At 36.5% G+C, this 20,354-nt stretch overlaps 2 protein-coding genes across 3 annotated transcripts in view; both read right to left on the bottom strand.

Moving 5' to 3' along the window:
• Positions 1 to 20,354, bottom strand: part of LOC100918509 (protocadherin alpha-12) — a 104,959-nt gene that overhangs the window by 57,331 nt on the left and 27,274 nt on the right.
• Positions 1 to 20,354, bottom strand: part of LOC100918248 (protocadherin alpha-C2) — a 136,346-nt gene that overhangs the window by 95,141 nt on the left and 20,851 nt on the right. Inside the window, exon 1 of one of the 2 annotated variants that reach the window (XM_031953411.1) lies at positions 5,841 to 8,852. The exons of the other annotated variant lie outside the window; for it this stretch is intronic. Coding sequence (XP_031809271.1) covers positions 5,841 to 8,300 — 2,460 coding nt within the window. The 5' untranslated portion in view covers positions 8,301 to 8,852. Of the gene's footprint in view, positions 1 to 5,840; positions 8,853 to 20,354 lie in introns of those variants that run through there. 2 annotated transcript variants of the gene reach the window in all.

Here is a 20,354-nt window from a genome sequence, read left to right as displayed (position 1 = left end):
ACACCCTAAATTTTGAGCATATCCTAAAACAAGCTATATTGGGGCACAAGGGAATACTGAAACTAAGTTTGAATTCCAGAATGTATATTTATAGAATTTACATAGCACCTTACGGTTTGCAAAGTGCTTTAAAAATATATTATCACATTTGCTTTTCACAACAACTTAGGAAGTAGATATTATTATTATTCCCATTTTAAAAATGAATAAACTAAGGCAGAAAGAGATTAAGTGGCTTGCCTAGGGTCACACAGCTAGTAAGTATAGAAGGATATATTTAAACTAAGGAATTTCTACCCCCAAGTCCAGCATTCTATTCACTACATTGTTTAGGTAGCTTCCTATTATTGCAGTGTGTTCAAATTTTAACTTTTATTTGTAATATTTTTGTGAAGATATTTATAGGTTGAGTGTTATATGTAGTCTTGATGCATGCATGGTTAGAGAAAGGAGATTACAGAGTTTAGAAGAAAGGCTACTGAATGTAAGATTAGGTTTAGTTCCCAGCTCTTCAACTTATATTTATAATTATTGGCAAATTACTTTCTCATAGCCTCAGTTTCCTCATCTTAAAAAATTATATTTAAAGTAAATGACTTCATCTTGCTCTGATTTCTAGTCCATATAATGCCTAAAATATGGTTGAAAATAACCAATATTGAAATATATGATAGAAACTCAACATTACAAAGATAAGACAATTGGAAAAAATAGTAAATGAGTCCAATTAAACTTGAGAGGGGATAGTATATGAGAAAAGACATAGGAAGTTATTATTATACACAATCAACTAGCTGATTCATTCACCACATTTTTTTTTACTAAGTCAGATAATAACACATAATTTTTTTCTATTTTTTTTCCTGAGGCAATTGGGGTTAAGTGACTTGTCCAGGGTCACACAGCTGGTAAGTGTTAAGTGTCTGAGACCAGATTTGAACTCAGGTCCTCCTGACTCCAGGGCTGGTGCTCTATCCACTGTGTCACCTAGCTGCCCAATAACATGTAAATTTAGTCCAAATGTGTACACACACACACACACACACATTCCATATATTCTACAATCCAAAATGAAAGGATCTGTGGAATTATATAGAGTAAAGGCAAGACAAGAATCTGAGCATGCACCAAGACTTTGAAACATAAGCTTTCAGAAAGAATCTACTCATTTTTATATTTTCAGTTTCACATAAAACTTTGGTTATAATGCATCCAAATAATAATTTGTTGTTGTGATGATAGAGGTGGTGGTAGTGGTGGAGGTGGTACAATTGTCTCCAACTCTTCATGACCCTACTTGGGGTTTTCTTGGCAAATGTATTGGTTACTATTTTGCCCTTTCCTTTCCTAGCTCATTTTACAAATAAGGAAGCTGAGGCATAAAAAGTTAAATTAATGCCTTTCCCAAGGTTACACATCTAGTAAGTGTCTGAAACCATAAAACTGAGTCTTCCTGACTCAAATTTCAGCATTCTATCTACTGCACCACCTAGCTGCCAGCTATCTCTAATTTTCACACCTTAACATTTACAAAAATAATATATTACTCTGATGCCATAACTTCTACATATTGATACTCTACTGGAAGAATCTCATCAGGTATAAATAGTCATTGCCTCTTTCAGTACATATTTGAAATCTTCCACACCTTCTTGTCCATGTTCTTCCATATATCCCCCACAGGGAATTCATAAAATTGCCTTATAATGGCATGAATGTAGCCATGGATACTTCAAATTTATAAAACTCTAACAGGTTCTACCAAGTCAGAAAGGCTTCCATGATGATACCAAAGGCTGACTTTAGTCTTCTTCCTGAGGATTACTCTATCTAATTACACAGAGGCTCATTACCAGTAATTAGACTATTAGTCAATAAATTATTTATTTATGACAGCTCATGCCACTAAAATGTATAGTTAATATAAAATAAAATTTAAAAACACAGTTAATTATCTGACATTTTTTGTCTACATAATTCTAAGTATCCATCACTATAGAATCTTTTCCTTTTCAAATTGAGTGACTATCATCTCATGTAGAGACAAGCAATAAAGTAATATTTTTATTCATATCTTTCATTGATTGACATAATTACATTTTATTGATTTACATTGATGTATATAATTATTGGAAAGGAAATCTCTCCCTAACAATGCAGATACGCAACTGTTCTGGAAGCCATCATACTAAAGAGTTACCTGGAATAGCAAGAAACTAAGTAATTTATACAGAGTCAGTCACAAAGTATATGTCAAAGTAAGACTGGAATCTAGTTCTTTCTGAATGAGACCATACATATCTCTACCCACAATTACATGATGTCTCTTAAAGTCAAATCTCACCAACATACTAGATTTTATATGAATTCTGACATATATCACCTTTGCATCAATCAGAAAAGGAAAAGGAGATCACAAATTAACTACTGAAGAAAGTAAGGCATCACCATGAAATTTCACAAATGTGGAGGCTATAGATAGCTTATTTTACTCATTCTTCCAATTTTACCTAAGCCTAAGAAATATGCATTATTGATTAATTAGTAGCAGACACAAGCTGCTCATAACTTGATAACCAAAAACAAAAACATTATCTTATTGAAATAGTGACTTAAATTTTACAAAGGGCTTTCCTCATAACACTTAAGAAATAGGTAGTACAAATAACATTTTCATTTTGTATATGACAAAATGAGATTCAGAAAAAAATATTAACTTATCCAAGATCACAAAACTATTAATGTTGAAACTAACATTCAAATTTAGGTTATCTCTTGGTTCTGGGTACAGTACTCTTCCCGCTACACAATACTGCTTTTCCTGGATATCAAACAGATTTCTCAATCAGCTGTTAGAAAGTAGTGCTTCATATATATGAATAACATTATCTATATTTTGTCTTAGGTGAAGGAAAGGTGGATACATACTTTTGTACTTACCTAGGCACTCCCTTTATAAATGTTATCTCATTTGATCTTCACAATTCTATGAGGTAAGTGTTATTACTATCCCCATCATACGGTAGAGACAACTGAGGCAGGGAAAAGTTAAGTGAGTTGCTTAGGCTCCCAAAAGTAGTAAGCTTTCTTAGCACTTATCTTTCAAGTGAGATGAGTATACCTAAGTAGACAAATGAAACTCTTAGCAAAGGAATAAAAGAAAATTTCTTATGGTCCCAATTCTACACTGTAAAGTTTTCCCTTAAACAATTAAAACTTCTACACCCATTGTCATCTTCTTATATTTCATACTAGTCTACCAAAAATGTTTCTGAAATCATCCTTCTCTTAATTCCCATTACTCCTTTCCTCAACTCCCTTTATTGTCTTAATCTTTCAAAAATTAACTAAATGAAATAAATGTTATCAATTTCCCCAGAAAAATGGAGAATGAATAACACTGATTCTATACATAACACTTTACCATTATAACTGGGTCAATTTTTTTCTTTAAAATTGACTTAGATTATATTCAATGACATTTTCCACAACTTTTACATGATAATTCACTAGCCATACCATGTTTTGTTTTGTTTTTTGCAACTTCAGAAATTGAATATGGTGTGGAAGTTAAATGCAAAAGGAAGATTTTTTTTCTTACATTAAATGAGATTACTTACATAGTACTCTAAGTTTTGATCCATATGAATAATGCTTTTAGTACTTTAAAAAAAATCTACATCATCTTGCAGGTGTCATTTGACACTTAAAGATTAACTTTCAGTTTGTGTGTTTTGATTTGAAGGGGAAAATAAAAAATCTTTATAACCATAGAGGAGAAAATCTTCCTCTATCTCCTACTTGATTTTCTTTCACATCTGAATTTATACCTTATTATCATTGGAAAAGGAGGAACAGAATATCAGAATTGCTATGGCAGTGTCTTTTATGAGAAGACTGCATATCTAGCTAAGTATCAAGGGGTGGTGTACTGAGTATATTTGTCTAATTTAATTCTTGCTGAGTTCACAATTAGCTATTTTGAAATTTTATTATTAAGCATTTGACCCATTAAGTAATTAAAAACTTACCCCAAGTTATTGAATTCTATTTTAATAGATTTTGAATGTCAGCACACGTCCAACAAAACCATCCTCATATCTTTCACCTTTTCTCCATCATAAAAAAGGTCAATTTTTTAAAATAACCAGATCCATATTATTGGAATCTTTCTAAAAATATAAGAGTTCATGGAATCTAATTTGATAGTTTACATGAATGAATCAGAAATACTTTACAACTACGAGATATAATGTAGGAGACAGCAGGGTACAATGGAAAAGACATTGGATTTGGAATCAAAGGCCTTATGTTCAAATCCCACATCTGTTTCTAATACTGGTGTGATCTTGAGCAAGTCACATTCTATTTCTGAGCTTCAGTTTTCTCATCTGTAAAACTAAGAAGGTTGGACTAGACAATTCTATATATAGATAGAAATTAAATAGAGATAGGTAGATCTAGATATATATACTATATGTTTTGGCACGCAATTCAAGAAAGTCTGCTTTACCAACTCAAAATTCATAAAAATAATAAAGGAAAACACTTGTTCATCTTTGAACATTTTATAAAAATGCTGACAAGATTTAAAACTACTAAAGAAAGACATTTCATTCAAAATTTACTTTTCCACTTCTTCCTATGTCAAATATCATGTGATTTTCAAAATGCTCTTTAAATCTCATTTAAGCCCATAGTTAGATTTTAAAAATTCCTTCAAAAGCTATCAAAACGCACATTGAGCTGCATTGCTAATCATTTTTCTAAGTGCTTACATGAAAAAATTGTGCAGAAATGGCCATATTAGTTTATGATTCACCTCAAATTCTCACCTTTTTCTTGAAGACATTTCTGATAATTCCAGACAATATTTTAGATTCTTCTCAATCTGCTGGAATATGTATTTGTCTTCATCATACATTATAATACCTTCTTAAATTACACTTCATATCTATTGTTTGTATTCTTCAATATTTCTTGGATTATAAATAGCATGGCTGATGGGTTCCTTTGAAATCAGAAAGAATTGAGTTCTTCATACTATCTGCATCATGCTATCTATATAATAGGCAAGCCAACCTCTTACTGCAGGAAACTCTTTAAACATTATAAAGTGAAGACACTCACTTTAAAAAAAAAAACTATTATTTGCAGATCAATTATTTTTAGGCATTAGTGAAGGGAGTTGCCATATTAGATATTCTCTGTAGGGATAAATCTTGGGTCCAACAAAAGAGAAATTAGCTAAATTTATTTCCTCAACAAGATTATAAATTCCTTAATGCTAGAGACCATGCTTTCTACTTCAATTCCATTCCTCCAGTATTTAGAATACTAATTATGTGGTATGTGAGTATCTGTTGAAGTGAATGCTATTGAATTGTTACTAGCCACTTGACTCTATTACTAACATTTCAGAACTTTGTTATTGGACAGCAACCCGAGGTTGAAATTTTAGTAGATGGGGAACCTGACAGAGAGGTGATAGGATTGCAAAATCAAGACTTTTTTTTTTTTTTTTTTTTTTTTTTTTTGTGGACATGGACAATAGGGGAATTTGTTTTGCTTGACTTTGGAAGAGGTTTTTTTTTTTTCTTTTTTTTTCTCAGTAGGGAGGGGAAGGACAAGAAGGACTTTCATGTGTTGAAAAAAAATTAATTAAAAGGAAAAAAAATTAAATGAGGAATCTTCTCTGCCTTCATATTTGTCCATAACTAGTTTCTTGGAATCATAAAAATCTTTAAGCTGGAATGGAGGTATCTAGTCCAGCCTCTTCCTCAATGAGAAACAAGAAAACCCAAGAAAATGGGAATCATTTCTTTATAGCATTGGCTTACCATAGCATTGTCATTTGCATGATCCCCTTTTCTATTTCGAATCTGAACACAGGATATTGGCAAATTCAATCCAACCCCACTGACAAGATTCCTCAGGTCTGCTGTGCTGTATTCTCCACGAAGCAATAAATTGTTATTGCTGGAACCAAAACCCAAAGAGGCCTGGTAGAGGTAGGTTTGAGAAAGCCTCCCCACTGCTGTGACGTCGATGGTGGCAGACGTCAGACCCGGGTTCTGAGGAATCTTCTTTCGACATTGGTACGACTCTGCAGAGCAACAGCGCGCGGGGCAACAGCTATGAGAGCCGCGAGCTCGATACTGGTTACACTTGACGCAAATAAAGAAGACTAAACACCCCAAAAACAGAAAGGAAATGCACGCAAGGGCTATCACTAAATACAAATTAGGGGCCGAAAGCTGTCCGTGGGTTTCCCACCCGTCCCCGAAATCAGGAATGACCTGTGGGGGAGAGTCTACCAACAGTATACCCAAAGTGACCGAGGAGGAAAGGGGAGGATCCCCGTGGTCCTGAACTACGATTACCACTTTTTGCTTTACTGAGTCTGCTGGCCGAATGGGGCGCAGGGTGCGGAGCTCTCCTGTGTTAGGGGAGACAGCAAAAAGGCTGAGGTCGGAAGCCTGCAGAAGATGGTAGGAAAGCCAAGCATTTGGCCCACTATCCGCATCTTCAGCTACTACCTTGGTGACCAGATGTCCCGTTTTGGCCTGACGGGGCACAATTTCTACTGGAACCGAGCCATTTCTGACCACGGGATACAGGATGGCTGGGGGATTGTCATTCCTGTCCATGACGAACACGCTGACCGTCACCTCAGCGCTCTTGGCAGGAATGCCTCCATCCAGGGCTTCCACCACGAAGTGAAATGCCTTGAGCTGTTCGAAGTCAAAGGAAGTTTTGGCAGTGATGGCTCCACTTGTCGATTCCACGTCTACCAAGCTGGAGGCCAGCGGTCTGTCTGAGTGAAAATCCCGCAACAGGTAGGACACAAGGCCATTCTGATTCAGGTCTGGGTCCTGAGCGAACACGCGGCCCAGCGCGGCCCCAGCGCCGTTGTTTTCCGCCACGAAGAACTCTTGCTGGGGCAAAGGAAAGCTCGGCGCGTGGTCATTCACATCATCCACGAATACGGTCACAGTTCTGCGCGTGCTTAGCTGGGGGGAGCCACCGTCAGAAGCGACGATTGTAACTTGATACTCGCTGGTCTGTTCCCGGTCTAGAGGTCCATTAGTTAATAGGCTATAGTAGTTGTCGAAGGAAGGGCGTAGCTGGAAGGGGCCGTTGCTTTGAATAGTGCAGGTCACTTTCGCATTGGGACCTCGATCTTCGTCTCGGACACTCAGTAGAGCTATCACAGTGCCTGGAGGTGCGTCTTCGGACACTGGACTGGAAAGTGATGTGATGCTCACTTCTGGGGCGTGGTCGTTCACGTCGGTCACTTCCACTAGCAGTTTGGCAGTGCTGGCTAAACTAAAAGCTCCCTCATCTCTCGCCTCGATGAATATCTCCAGCAGCCTGTCTGGGGGCCCAAGAGGCGCCGCCACAGTCACTTCCCCACTGCGGGAATGCACTCGGAACTGGTGCCGCAGCTCTGTTGGAGTGCTGTTGGTGAAAGTGTAGCGAACCTCCCCATTGGGACCTTCATCAGGATCCGAAGCTTGCACTCGGATCAGCACAGTCCCATTGGGCGCTGTCTCTGGAACACTCACCCGGTACACTGAGCGCTGAAACTCAGGTGCGTTGTCGTTAGTGTCCACAACGATAACTGTAACCTGCACAGACCCAGAACGACCCGGCCGACCCCCATCCCGAGCGGTCAGCACCAGCCTGTGGGTGGCACGCTGCTCACGATCCAACGATTTCTCCAAGACCAACTCCGGATACTCGCTGCCATCAGTCCGGCTCCCCAACTCCAGACGGAAGTGCTCGCTGGGACTCAGCGAGTAGCTCAGTAGCCCGTTGGTTCCTTCATCTGCGTCTTGGGCGTTGGGAAGTGTGAAGCGGGCTCCCGGCGCTAGGAACTCTGCGAGATAAAGCCGCACCTCGTCTTCAGGGAAGCGAGGGGGGTTGTCATTGAGGTCTAGAATTCGGACGCTCATCCTATGAAGCTCCAGTGGGTCTTTGAGCACTAGCTCATAATTGAGGATGCAAGTAGCCTTGGCTCCGCAGAGCCGCTCGCGGTCCGCCGGCTCCCGGACATAAAGGCTTCCGCTGCCCGCCTCCATCCCGAAGTAGGGTTCGCCGCCGTTGCTAGCAAGGAGGCGAAATTTCCGGAAAATAAGCGTGCCTGCTGCCAGCCCTAAGTCGGCGGCGACGTTCGCCACAGACATGCCGCGCTCCGACTCCTCCAACACCGAGTATTCCAGCCGTCCTGCGCTGCCGGAGCTGGCCCACAGGCAGAGAACCACCACCCAGTCCAGCATCCTGCCTCTCTGGCTCATTTGTTAGAACGCAGCGACCAGGGACCATTCTCCGGGGCTCTAGTTGAGCTCACCCGGCCCTGGAGAAACAACCCCAGCCGACCCTAAAGCCGGCGAAAATGTACGAAATGGGTGGGTGTTCGTCTTCCTTCTCCAGAGTGGAATCTACGCCGGGTTCGCCGGCTCAAGCCCTAAATGAGATTGATCTGCCGTCTGGCAAAGAGAGCAGGGCAAGGCAGGAGGGGAACAGCGCCGCCTAGGGATCTCAGGGGCAGACGCACAGATAATGGTAAAAGGCTGGTTAGAACCTTAGCTGATGATTCAGGTCCACAATGCTCAAGAACATCGCCGTAAGAAAGGAACATTTCTCCTGGAAAAGTAAAAGCACTGCGAAGCCGCTGTCGTGTTCCGTGCCAGTCTTGGCAAGCGAACTTTCCCTCCAGTCTACTTCTTTGTCACAGAAGAAACTTTGTGCAGTGATCTTACAGTCAGAGGACAGTGAATTGTGCTTCTGTCTCTTAAGACGTTTAACTATACAACCCAGGTACTTTATGTCACTCACTCTCAGTTTCCTTGTCAATAAAACGGGGGTAGCAATACAAGTATCGGGAGAAGTCTTGATTTTGTCTCTATTTTCTTAGGGTTTATGAGGGAAAAGCATCTTGGTCAGTGTTCGGGAAACACTGGACTCACTTAGCTTCCCTTAGGAACAAAGCAATTGAATCTGGAAGGGCTCCTAAACGGGAGGTTACATTCTTTTTTGTTGTGGAGCCTGGAACTCTGAGAGAATTTTAAAATTTCGAGAAGTTGGACATCAAATTCAAGGCAGTGGGTAGAATATGAAAGAAAGAAATTCCCTACTCCCAAACAGCCACTGGGTCCTGGGAATGCTTTTTTTTTTTCTTGCGGGGAGTACCTGATTCCTATAATATGCAACAAAACGAAAGATACAACAAAAAGAGAATCCCTTCTCATGACTCTCTTTCAAACATAGATCTGAGACCTTTGAGAGATAGGTCTTATCTGAGAACTATTGGAAAAGTGACTGACCCAATAGTACACATAGGGTTCCATTCTCTAATAAATTCCCGGTTTTCCCCCCCTTTAGATGATAGTTAGATGGCACAGTGGTAGACAGAGTGCTGGAATCAAGAAGGCCCTAGTTCAAATCTGGCTTCAGAAACAATATCTGTGTAATCATTTAATATCCTTAGGCAAAACATTTAATCTCCTTCTGCCTCAGTTTCTTTATTTGTAAAACAGGGATAATGATAGCACATACCTACCAGGGTTTTTTGTTACCAGATGAGATGATATTTTATAGCACTCTGCAAATTTTAAAGCTCTACATAAATGCTACTTATTATTATCGTTAATCTTAACTCTTAGTTCTCTGCTAAAGGATGTCAAAAAGTCAGTAAGAATCAGGAAACTAATCCATTCCTTGAGAAAATCACAAAATTTTAAAAATAACCTCAGATCTCCTCATAATCCAGATCCTGTGCAATGCAAAGTGTGTCTGCCAAAAATAGTATTCACTGAGAAAAAGAAAAAGCATCAGAGAAATTCCACCTTTCTACCCGAACTGAATGTAAAGGTCCAGTGACCCCATGAATCCAAGGTGATATGACACCATTCTTAAAATAAAATGTTCTTAAGTTTGGGGCCATGTAAGTGTGACAGTGACTTAGTCTAGGTTCTCAATACACATTCTCTATTAGGATGAGATGCTCCCACTGAAATACTAGCAGAAACTGTAGCTAAGGTTACACCTGGCACCCTCTTTCCTAAAGCCAGAGTGAAGTCTCCTGAAACCAGTTTCATAAAAAATGACCCTTTCCCAAGTGTATCCCTAAGAATTAGGGAAATAGGAAGATATTTGAAGTAAGCAGAATAAAGGAAAAATTCTATTAGCCAACTGCAGTTTCATTTAGACTAAGTCTAGAATCCTTATTCTAAGGGGGAAGGGAGGGTTCATTTCAATATTCCTACTATGTGCAAAATATTGTGGTAGATGCTAAAGGAATAAAGATTTTTAAAAACAAGCCTCTTGAGGAATTTACAGTAAAATAGAATGGAATAAAACATGTATATAAATAAATATTTTGCAAGGAGGAATATTTTCTAGAAAAAGGAGCCTCTTTGAGAAGAGATGGAAAAAAATTTTATCAGGAAAAAACAGAAGTGGGGAGCTGGTTCATGAAGAAAGCACTAGAGCTAGACCTTACCTTGAAGAAAAAGACAGATAAGTTAGAGATGTAGAGGGGATGTTTCTCGATCAAAAAAGTACCTGACCAAATTGAAAAGTTTTCATTGACCCGATAACAATATAAAAGAGTTATTGAAGTAACTAAGAAACAGAGAGTTTCCTAACCAATCTGATAGCATTAGAAGGTATTGGTAATTGAGAAAAAAAATTGAGCAGGAACACAGATGATTTACTGACTAAAGGTCAGCCATGTCTCTTATAGTCTTTAAAAAGTAGCTGGCCTGACTTATCTGAGAAATGTAAGAGTTTTCAACCTTCCTACAGAATTAATTCCTTGGAATTTCACTTGTAAGGCCAACTTTAGTCCCTAAACTACCTCCTTTTATGCAGGCATCAGAAGCAAGAATGAGAAAAAGGTCTAGCAGCTTAGTTTTCTAGAAATGTAGCATGTATAAAAGGGAAGATTATGTAATATGATTGGAAGGGTAGGTTGTAGTCAGACTATGGAGATCAGATTGGGGAATTTGCCTTTTGTCCTCCAGGAAATGGGGAGGCAACCAAAATGACAAAACCGAGAAGTGACATGAAAAGATGGTGTAAAAGAGGAAAATGCTGCTTTGGGGAGTCATGAGAACAGAATTTGAATACCAGTTCCAGTCCTAATTCTCTGTGTGACCATGACCAAACCACTTAATCTCTTTGAATCTCAGCTTTCTCATCTGTAAAAAGAAAGAGTTGAACTAAATTATCTCCAAATTCTTTTTAAATTCTATACTGATTATTTTCTTATGTATGAATAAGAATGACTGCTTTTTGAAGTGTGTTGGAAAAACAGGGGCACTTTCACCACTTCTAATGACTTTTTTAAATGCTCTACAGAACTTCTGGAGAACAGTAAATGCTTTTCCTAAATTAGCTTTCACTGCTGATCGTGCTGACTTGTATTTGAAAGAAAGGTTTCTCTTTCTGAATGCAGAAGTAATTAACCTGTGAGAATGTGCCTAACTTAATCAAAATAATCAACATAGCAATCCCCAGTGCTCTGCCAAGGAAAGCTCTCTTCTAAGATGTCCCTACGATATATTTGTAGTATGTACAATTTGTACAGTAAATTGGTATAATTGTGCTAAGTCCTAAGAAGAGACCAGATGGAACAAGGATAGTTACTGGGACCAGGTGGTTGTATTAGTGGAGAGGGAAATGGGAAGAAATGTATCCAGCAGAGGAAAAAGAGACATTTAAAAGGACTTGTAGGGAAATAATCCACAGTTAAAGTTTCAGAAACAAATTCCTCCTTTACCTTTTTACTATGAAATTTCAGCTTTCCCTGTCCCACATCCACATCTCTAGTATTTTGTTCTTACACTTGTTTTAGTCACATCTGACATGCTATGATCCCATTAGGTTTTCTTAGCAAAGACACTGGGATGGTTTGTTATTTGCTGCTCCAACTCATTTTACAGATGAAGAAACTGAGGCAAATAGGAATAAGTAGCTTTCCCAGATTCACACAGCTGGTAAATATCTGAGGCTAGATTTGGACTCAGGAAAATGGGTCTTCCTGACTCCAGGCCCAACACTCTATACCACATCACCACCCAGCTGCTCCATTTCCAATTTAATATTGCCTAATTATATTAAAAGGGACAAAGCACGCATCTTCACACAAATGTACAAATATACACATGTGCATGCACACACATACACACACAATGATAGTTGTGTCCATATCCCCTTAGAGATGTTCCTGTACTTCTGTATTGTGTATTCTCATCCATACCATTCTGTGTTATGTGAAAAACAGTAAGGCAGAAAGAAATTCCCCAAAGTTTCAACAGCTAGAGACATCAGTATATATCAGTTGAAAATACATCAGCTAAAACTTAAAATCCAACATTCCAAAAATCCTTCCATAGGGACACTGTCATTTTCAATACAGCCAAATGATTCTTTTGTTTATGGCATTTTTTTCCCAGATTCTCCCAATGCAAGCATCTCAATTCAAAGTACAGACTTAAGGAGACAGTAAAAGAGATTCCTGAATTCCCTCCTAGAGTGCATTTACTTGATGGGCTAGCCACTAAAGTATTCAACAGCCCAGAGGTTATCAGCAAATAGCTTTCAGACCAAATTTGATCACAAATATATAATTCAAATAGCTTTTCCTCCTAAGGCATGATCTATGAGCTGATTATTTGAAGGCCAAATTGTACACAAGTAATAGTGACATCAACCAGAAAAGAATATATAGTAAGTGAAATTATTCTCCTATGAAAGCTATTCTTTCAGTTTAGGAGACAAAATTTAGCTCACAGACCACTGGGATCATATTTACTAAATTACTACCTCAATTTATCTGTGGTCTAAAAATATATTAATGCCATTTCCCAAAGAAGTGCAAGCTTCATTTTATTTACATGGCCAGTAACTAACAAGGCATTAGTTCCTAATGATTGCACTGACCAATCTAAAATGCTTTGGAATCTTTCTCTCCTCACTTATTCAACCTGTATTATATTTATATTTGTCCTTTTAATATCATTGTGGATTATATTTATGATCTTCCAATAATAAACTTTACATGCCTTTCCCACAACTATGTTATATAATTTTTCATTTCTCTAGATTAACTGGATTTTCAGAGTTCAAGGAACTTTCCTTTTCAAAAAGAAAAGGGCTTCTCCCTCAAAATTTACTGCTGCATGTATAATCTATCAAGTTGCTGCCTTCTCAATCAGGGAGAAGGAAAGGGAGAGAATTTGGAATTCAAAATTAAAAGGATTGTTGAAAATAGTTTTTGCATGTAAGTGGGGGAAAACAAAATATTAGATAAATAATTTAAAAATACATGCATTGGACCAGGAGATCATTATATACTTCAACAACAATACTATATGATTACCAGTTCTGATGGACCAGGCCATCCTCAGCAACGAGATCAACCAAATCATTTCTAATGGAGCAGTAATGAACTGAACTAGCTATGCCCAGAAAAAGAACTCTGGGAGATGACTAAAAACCATTACATTGAATTCCCAATCCCTATATTTATGCACACCTGCATTTTTGATTTCCTTCACAAGCTAATTGTACAATATTTCAGAGTCTGATTCTTTTTGTACAGCAAAATAACGTTTTGGTCATGTATACTTATTGTGTATCTAATTTATATTTTAATATATTTAACATCTACTGGTCATCCTGCCATCTAGGGGAGGGGGTGGGGGGGTAAGAGGTGAAAAATTGGAACAAGAGGTTTGGCAATTGTTAATGCTGTAAAGTTACCCATGTATATATCCTGTAAATAGAAGGCTATTAAATAAAATTTTAAAAAATTAAAAAAAATAATAAAAATACATGCATTATCAACAACAAGAAAAACCATATAGCTAAAAATACCTCACAATATATATAATTACATTACATATAACATGACTTCTCATGACATGGATTCAGATGTGACACTGAGATACTCTTGTCCCTGGAAACTTTACCATCACATTCCATTAAGTCCTTAAAAACACAGTCAATTTTAAACATAATTATTAATTCCAATCTCCTCCAACCCTTTTTATGTTCTGAAGTAACCAATGGCTCCTATGATAATCTAGTTGCTTCTCTTATTTGTAAACTATATATCTTGGGAATCACAAGTTACTTCAGACTGTAAAGTTGGTATTAGGAGAAAAGAGTAATAATACTTTTTCAAATTAGTTATATTTGTGTTCCTTTAAGAATAACTCTCTTAGTGGCTAATTTATTCATAACAATTGCTTAATTATTGCACATAAATGTCATGGGATACTACTGTGTCATGAAGAATGCAGAGAAGCTAAGGAAGACTTATGGTCCTGTGCAAAGAAAGCAAAGCCAGGCAAATGTAAATGGAAAACCACAAGCCAAAACTGAACACTGAGTAATTATAATGATTAAGGTTGACCCCAAAGAAGAGAAGAGAAGAGAAAATATGCCTCCCTCCCTTAACTGCAGAAATGAGAGATTGTAAGAGTCAATTGATGTGTTGGTTAATTGTGTTAAACTAATCTTTGTATTACAGTTGACTCTGGGAAGCAGAGGGGAAAGGATATATTTGAACATGAACATGATATAAAAAGAAAAGATATAAATAAGAAACATTTTTAAAAATTTATTTCCTTTCTGAATATTTTCCTCTTCCTTGGCTTCTGAGATACATGCTCTCCTGCTTCTTTTCCTATGGCATAATATAACTAGCTGATAGAGTGCTTAATTTGGAATCAGAAATAATTGAGTTCGAATTCCACTTCAAATACTTACTAGCAGTGTGACCCTAGGTAAGTATTTTTTTTTCTCTATACCTCTAGCTCTTCATTATTCATAGGGATACTAATAGCATCTATTTCATAGACCTGTACTGGGGATTTGATGAGATCATGTATACAAGATATTTGACAAGCCCCAAAGCACCATACAAATGCTGGCTATTATCATTGTCTTGCAAAACATGTCTTCTTTGTCTCTTTCCCTGACCTCTCACCTCCCTGGTTCCTTGACGGGATTTTTCTTCAAGGATCAATCAGCCTTTAGCCCTCTTTTTTCCCCTCCCTCTCCATCATCTTAAATTAACAATTCTTAGTATGGAGTACATGAACTTTTAAAAGATATGTTGTTGACAACTATTTCAATATAATTGTTTTACTTAGTAATCTTCTGTATTTTCTTTTATGCATTTCAAGACACTATTCTGAGAAAAGGTCTAAAGAACTCACCACACAAAGGAGTCCACAACTCAAAAAAAAAAAAAATGTTAAGAACTCTTGTTCCATATTCCTTGCTTTGGCAATCTCATCAAAGCACTACCTAGTTTTAATGATCACTTTTATGCAGATGACTAATAAGTCATTTACCTTCTGAAACTGAGTGTATGCCTCTGTTCTTCCAATAATATTTAATTGATTAATTGAAAAGAATCTTATATTTATAGTACATATTAAGTTAGTTAATGTTTCTAAAAAAGCACAAAGACATTTACCATAGTTATTATCAATTCCTACAAACATGGATAAAAAAGTGACAATAATGAAAGCCAAAAGAACCCAGAAACCATCTTAGCAAATATTTGCCCTCCATCCCTAGTATATAGGTAAGTCAGTTAAAGTATAAAATTCTAAAAAGGAAGACAGTAGATGATTGTGAGCAATTTAGCCATATAAATAAAAAGCAATGAAAGCAAAAACTAGCATAAGAAGTTTAGCATAAAACCTACCTAAATCACATAGCCTTAAGCACTTTCAAAGATTAAATTGACAGAACAAGTAGAGTAGATGTAACATGTTTGTCAATGTTTATATAATGATTTATTTTAATAACCAATGATGATAGTTATTATTACATTAGGACCCAAATACTTCAATTCACCAAATGCTATATAAGTAGGATAAAATGACAGTGATATGCAAATTGAGAAGACTAGATAGATTCAATAAAACACATATAAAAAAATCTGTATAGGAGGTAGCATAATTTTGTAAGTCCCAAAGAATTATTTTGTAAAATGTGTCAGAAAGTGGAATGTATAAAAAGAATGTAAAAATTATAACATTATCACGAAAGATGACAGAAAGCAATCAACAACTGCCCAATTGCATATCTACTTTCTTAGGTTTATCGAAAAAGAAATTTTAGAATTATTTTTGTATTGTGAAAGGTATGTTCCATGAAAATATTAAAAGAGAAAAAACAGTTCACAAATTAGCATTCTCACAATTGACAAAAATATGCAAAGAATTAGAAATATTATAGTCATGAACATGCAGAATTTGATGTCTTAGAAGGTGAACTTAAATCCCTGCTTTACCAATTACTATTGGAATGGAATCTTGATGGAACATTCACTTGGCTTCTCAGAGTTTCAGTTTTCTAATCTTTAAAAGAGGTACATAGGATTAGATTACCTCTAAGATAACTTTTAGCTCTAAATATATGATCTTAAGATTTCACTATGTTTATTTTTGTTGATTATCCTAAAAAAAAGCTTTGAATTTGGTTCCCCAAAAAAGCACAGCTTTAAAGGCTTTCCTTCCTCCTTACCTCTTTCTCTTTTTTACTCCCTCTTTCCCTCCCAAATAAAAAAGTAGAGCAGTTAATGAAAAGAGCATTGAGTATGTATCTCAGTTTTTAACCCTGACTCTTACTCATCCTTTGTATGATCTTGGACAAATCACTTGACCCCTCTGGCACACAGGTTCCAGATTTTTAAAAAAGACAAAATGGTCTTAAGATTCCTGATCTTAATCTACAATGGGAATGTTATAAAAAAGTTACTTCCACATATCAGAAGATGGATAGAGAAGAAGAGAAAGTCAATGTGCAACCTAGAATTTAGGAAAAGTACATTTGAAAGGGATCAGGAAAATGACAGGTAGGATCCACAACCTGAAATTCTTTTAGGGAAAGTTAAACTAGAACAACTGAGGAACATTTTATATGTTAAATTGCAATGGCACAAATAATTTTCTACAATAAATAAATACAATAAGTAAATTAGAGAATCTATTTAGTTTGACCTATTTCCTGACCTCCAGCTCCATATCTCCAACTACATATTAAATAACTCAAACTGTATGCTCTGTAGATATCTTAAACTTAATGTAACTGAAACTAAACTCATTAATTCTTCACCGGAACCATCCCCCATTTCAAAATTTCTTATTGTTAATGTCAAAGATAGCACTTTTCTCCCAGATCCTCAGGTTTCAACCTAGACTCCTCACATCCTCAAATCCTCATTTTCTCTCACTGAACCCCCTCGTATCCAACTCATTGCCAAGAGTAGTATACATTTATAGCATCTCTCATACAGAATGGCTTAATAAATTATGGTATATGAATGCTATGGAATACTATTGTTCTGTAAGAAACGGCCAGCAGGATTTCAGAGAGGCTTGCACATTCCTACATGAACTGATGCTAATTGAAATGAGCAAAACCAGGAGATCATTTTACACGGCAACAAGAAGATTATATGACGATCAATTCTGATGGATGTGGTTCTCTTCAACAATGAGACGATTCAAACCAGTCCCACTTGTTCAGTGATGAAGACAGCCATCTACACCCAAGAGAGAAGACCATGGGAGCTGAGTGTGGACCACGACATAGCATTCTCACTCTCTCTGTTGTTATTTGCTTGCATTTTATTTTCTTTCTCAGTTTTTCTTTTCCTTCCTTCTTGATCTGATTTTTCTTGTACAGCAAGATAACTGTATAAATATGTGTACATATATTGGATTTAATACATATTTCAACACATCTAACATGTATTGGACTACCTGCCAGCTAGGGAAAGGGATGGGGAGGAGGGGAAAATTTAGAACAAAAGGTTTTACAAGGTCAATGATGGAAAAATCACTCATGCATGTGCTTTGTAAATAAATTAATTAATTTTTTAAAAACCATGACTCCCCCTCTCTTCTCTGATATTGTCTCCACCATGGTACAGGTACTTTATTGTACTGTTTGTAGATCAGTGAACTATTCCAGGCACTCTGGACAGCAACTGGAACTATACTCAAAAAGCAGTTAAGCAACATCATTACTAATTCTTCCTCCACAAGTAATGAAAGAGAGTGGAAAAGATTCCATAAATATGAAAATATAACAACTCTCTTTGTGATGGCAAAGATTAGAAACTGAGTAAATGTCCACCAATTGAAGAATGGCTGAGCATATTATATGTGTGTTACTCAATACTAGTATGCTATGAGAAATGAAGATAACTTCAGAAAAATCTGAGAAAACTTGTATGAATTAATGAAAAGTGAAACAGAACCCAGAAGAACAGTTTATATAGTAACAGCAATAAGTAATAACTGTTAATATTATACATAAACATAATATAAATTTAAAAATCAACTTTGAAAGAAATAAATTCTGATCAACAAAATGAGCAACTCTAGCTCCAAAGGACCCATAATAAAAATACACCATCTATCTCCACATAGAAAACTGATAGAATGAGGGTGCACATTGAAGCATATTTTCTTTTGTTTCTTTTTTTCCTTTTTTTTCTTTGGATATGGCTAATGTAGAGTTTTGTTTTGCATGACTATACATAATATAATGGCATTTGTTTTTCTTGACTTTTCAATGAGTAAAAGAGAGGAAAGAGGGAGAGAGAATTCTGGATTGAAAACAAAGCAAATTTAAATTTTAAGAAGCCTTAGAAAAAGAGTGAACACCCTCAAAGTAATGGCAAACATAAGTTTCAGAAATCCAATTATACAACAGGAATTAGAGTAAGATCAATAAAGCAAAATTAGAAGAGAAGATGAGTTTACTCAATTCAAACAATCTAGAAGATAGGATGAAAGGAAAGAAGGAAGGAAGGAAGGAAAGAAGAATTTATTAACTGCTTGTTAGGCCAGACATTGTGCTAAGTACACTACAAATAGTGTACTTAAACATAACCTTTAGAAATTGTTTCTGTTATTATATCCCCATTTTATACTTGAGGAAACTGAAGCCTAAGGTCACACAGTAAGAATTTGAGGCCAAATTTAATCTCAAATCTTTCTGATAGCATGCCCAGTGCTCTAACTACTGTTCCACAAAAAATATTTAGTGGAACAAAAAGCTTAGACATATTTCAGAAAACTCATAGAAGAAAATTCCCTAAGAGTATAAGAATCAGAGGAGAAAACATAAAATCATTGAACCAAAGAAGTCCACAAGAGAACTACAGAAATATGGTATCAAAGACACAGAATTCTAAAATTATACATACACACACACACACACACACACACACACATTACACAGATCACATATCAAATAACTCCTGGCAGAATCACAGTGTCACTCATCAGCAAGAAATAAGAAAGAAAAAATTGAAATACTAAATACATATATATCCTAAAGGAAAGTGCCTTATGCCCAAAATGACATCTTGCAAAATTGAGAACAATTCTATAGGAGGAAAAATACTTTAGATAGAATTGACTTTTCCATTTTTCCCCCCAAAAAAACCCAAAACCAAAAACCTAAAAAGAATTGAACATTCTTTGAAATTCAAAGTAGCAAAATAATATAAAAAAAAGCAAACAAGTATGAATAATTTGAAAAAGCTGGAAAATGATCCATTGAGACAAAATAATAACTATTGTTATTTTGATGTCTCACATAGTCTAAAGGTCATCAAAGAAAGAAAAGGAGACAAATTCTGAGCTTCAGTATTTAAAAAAAAATTATAAAGAAAGGAAAAGTGGAAAGGATATTGTATTTCTTAACATGTGAGTGCCATAGATAAAGAGTATTTCAAACAAAGAGCTAAGGTAGGGAGAAAAGGAATTTAACTAAATTCTTATTTAGGCCAGGCAAAAAAAGACAGATTATTACTCCCCTCCCCTCTCCTTCCCTTCCCTCCCGTCCCCCCCCCCCTCTTCTCTTTGTTTTCCCACCCTCTTTCTCTCTCTCTCTCTCTCTCTCTCTCTCTCTCCCTCCCTCCCTCTCCTGTTTCTTCTGCACCCCCCGCCTCTTCTCTCTCTCTCAAAAAAGTGAAATGATTAGAGACAAGACCAAGATTAGGAGAATGAAGAGAAGAGGGAAGCAGAAAGTGGAATGAAGAAGCTAATGGACTCAAACGAAACAACTATTGAAGAAGAAGAAAAAGAAAAAAGAGGCAAAACTCAGTGACATTTTTGCTGGATTAGGAGAGGAGGAGGAATAGAGGCGATTGGAATCAAAGTGTTTCAAGCAATATAAATTGCAGGTACTTAGTGTTGTTTTCTTTCTAAAAGAGGAAAGAAAAAAATAACACAATACCAGAATGTAAATAAATGCTGGATAAAAAGCCAAGTTAACAATCATAACTGTGAATATTAATAAAA

The sequence above is a fragment of the Sarcophilus harrisii genome, chromosome 2 (assembly GCF_902635505.1).
Source record: "Sarcophilus harrisii chromosome 2, mSarHar1.11, whole genome shotgun sequence".
Lineage (NCBI taxonomy): Eukaryota > Metazoa > Chordata > Mammalia > Dasyuromorphia > Dasyuridae > Sarcophilus > Sarcophilus harrisii.
The sequence above is the reverse complement of the archived record's forward strand: the minus strand, read 5'-3'. Positions and strand labels throughout refer to the sequence as shown.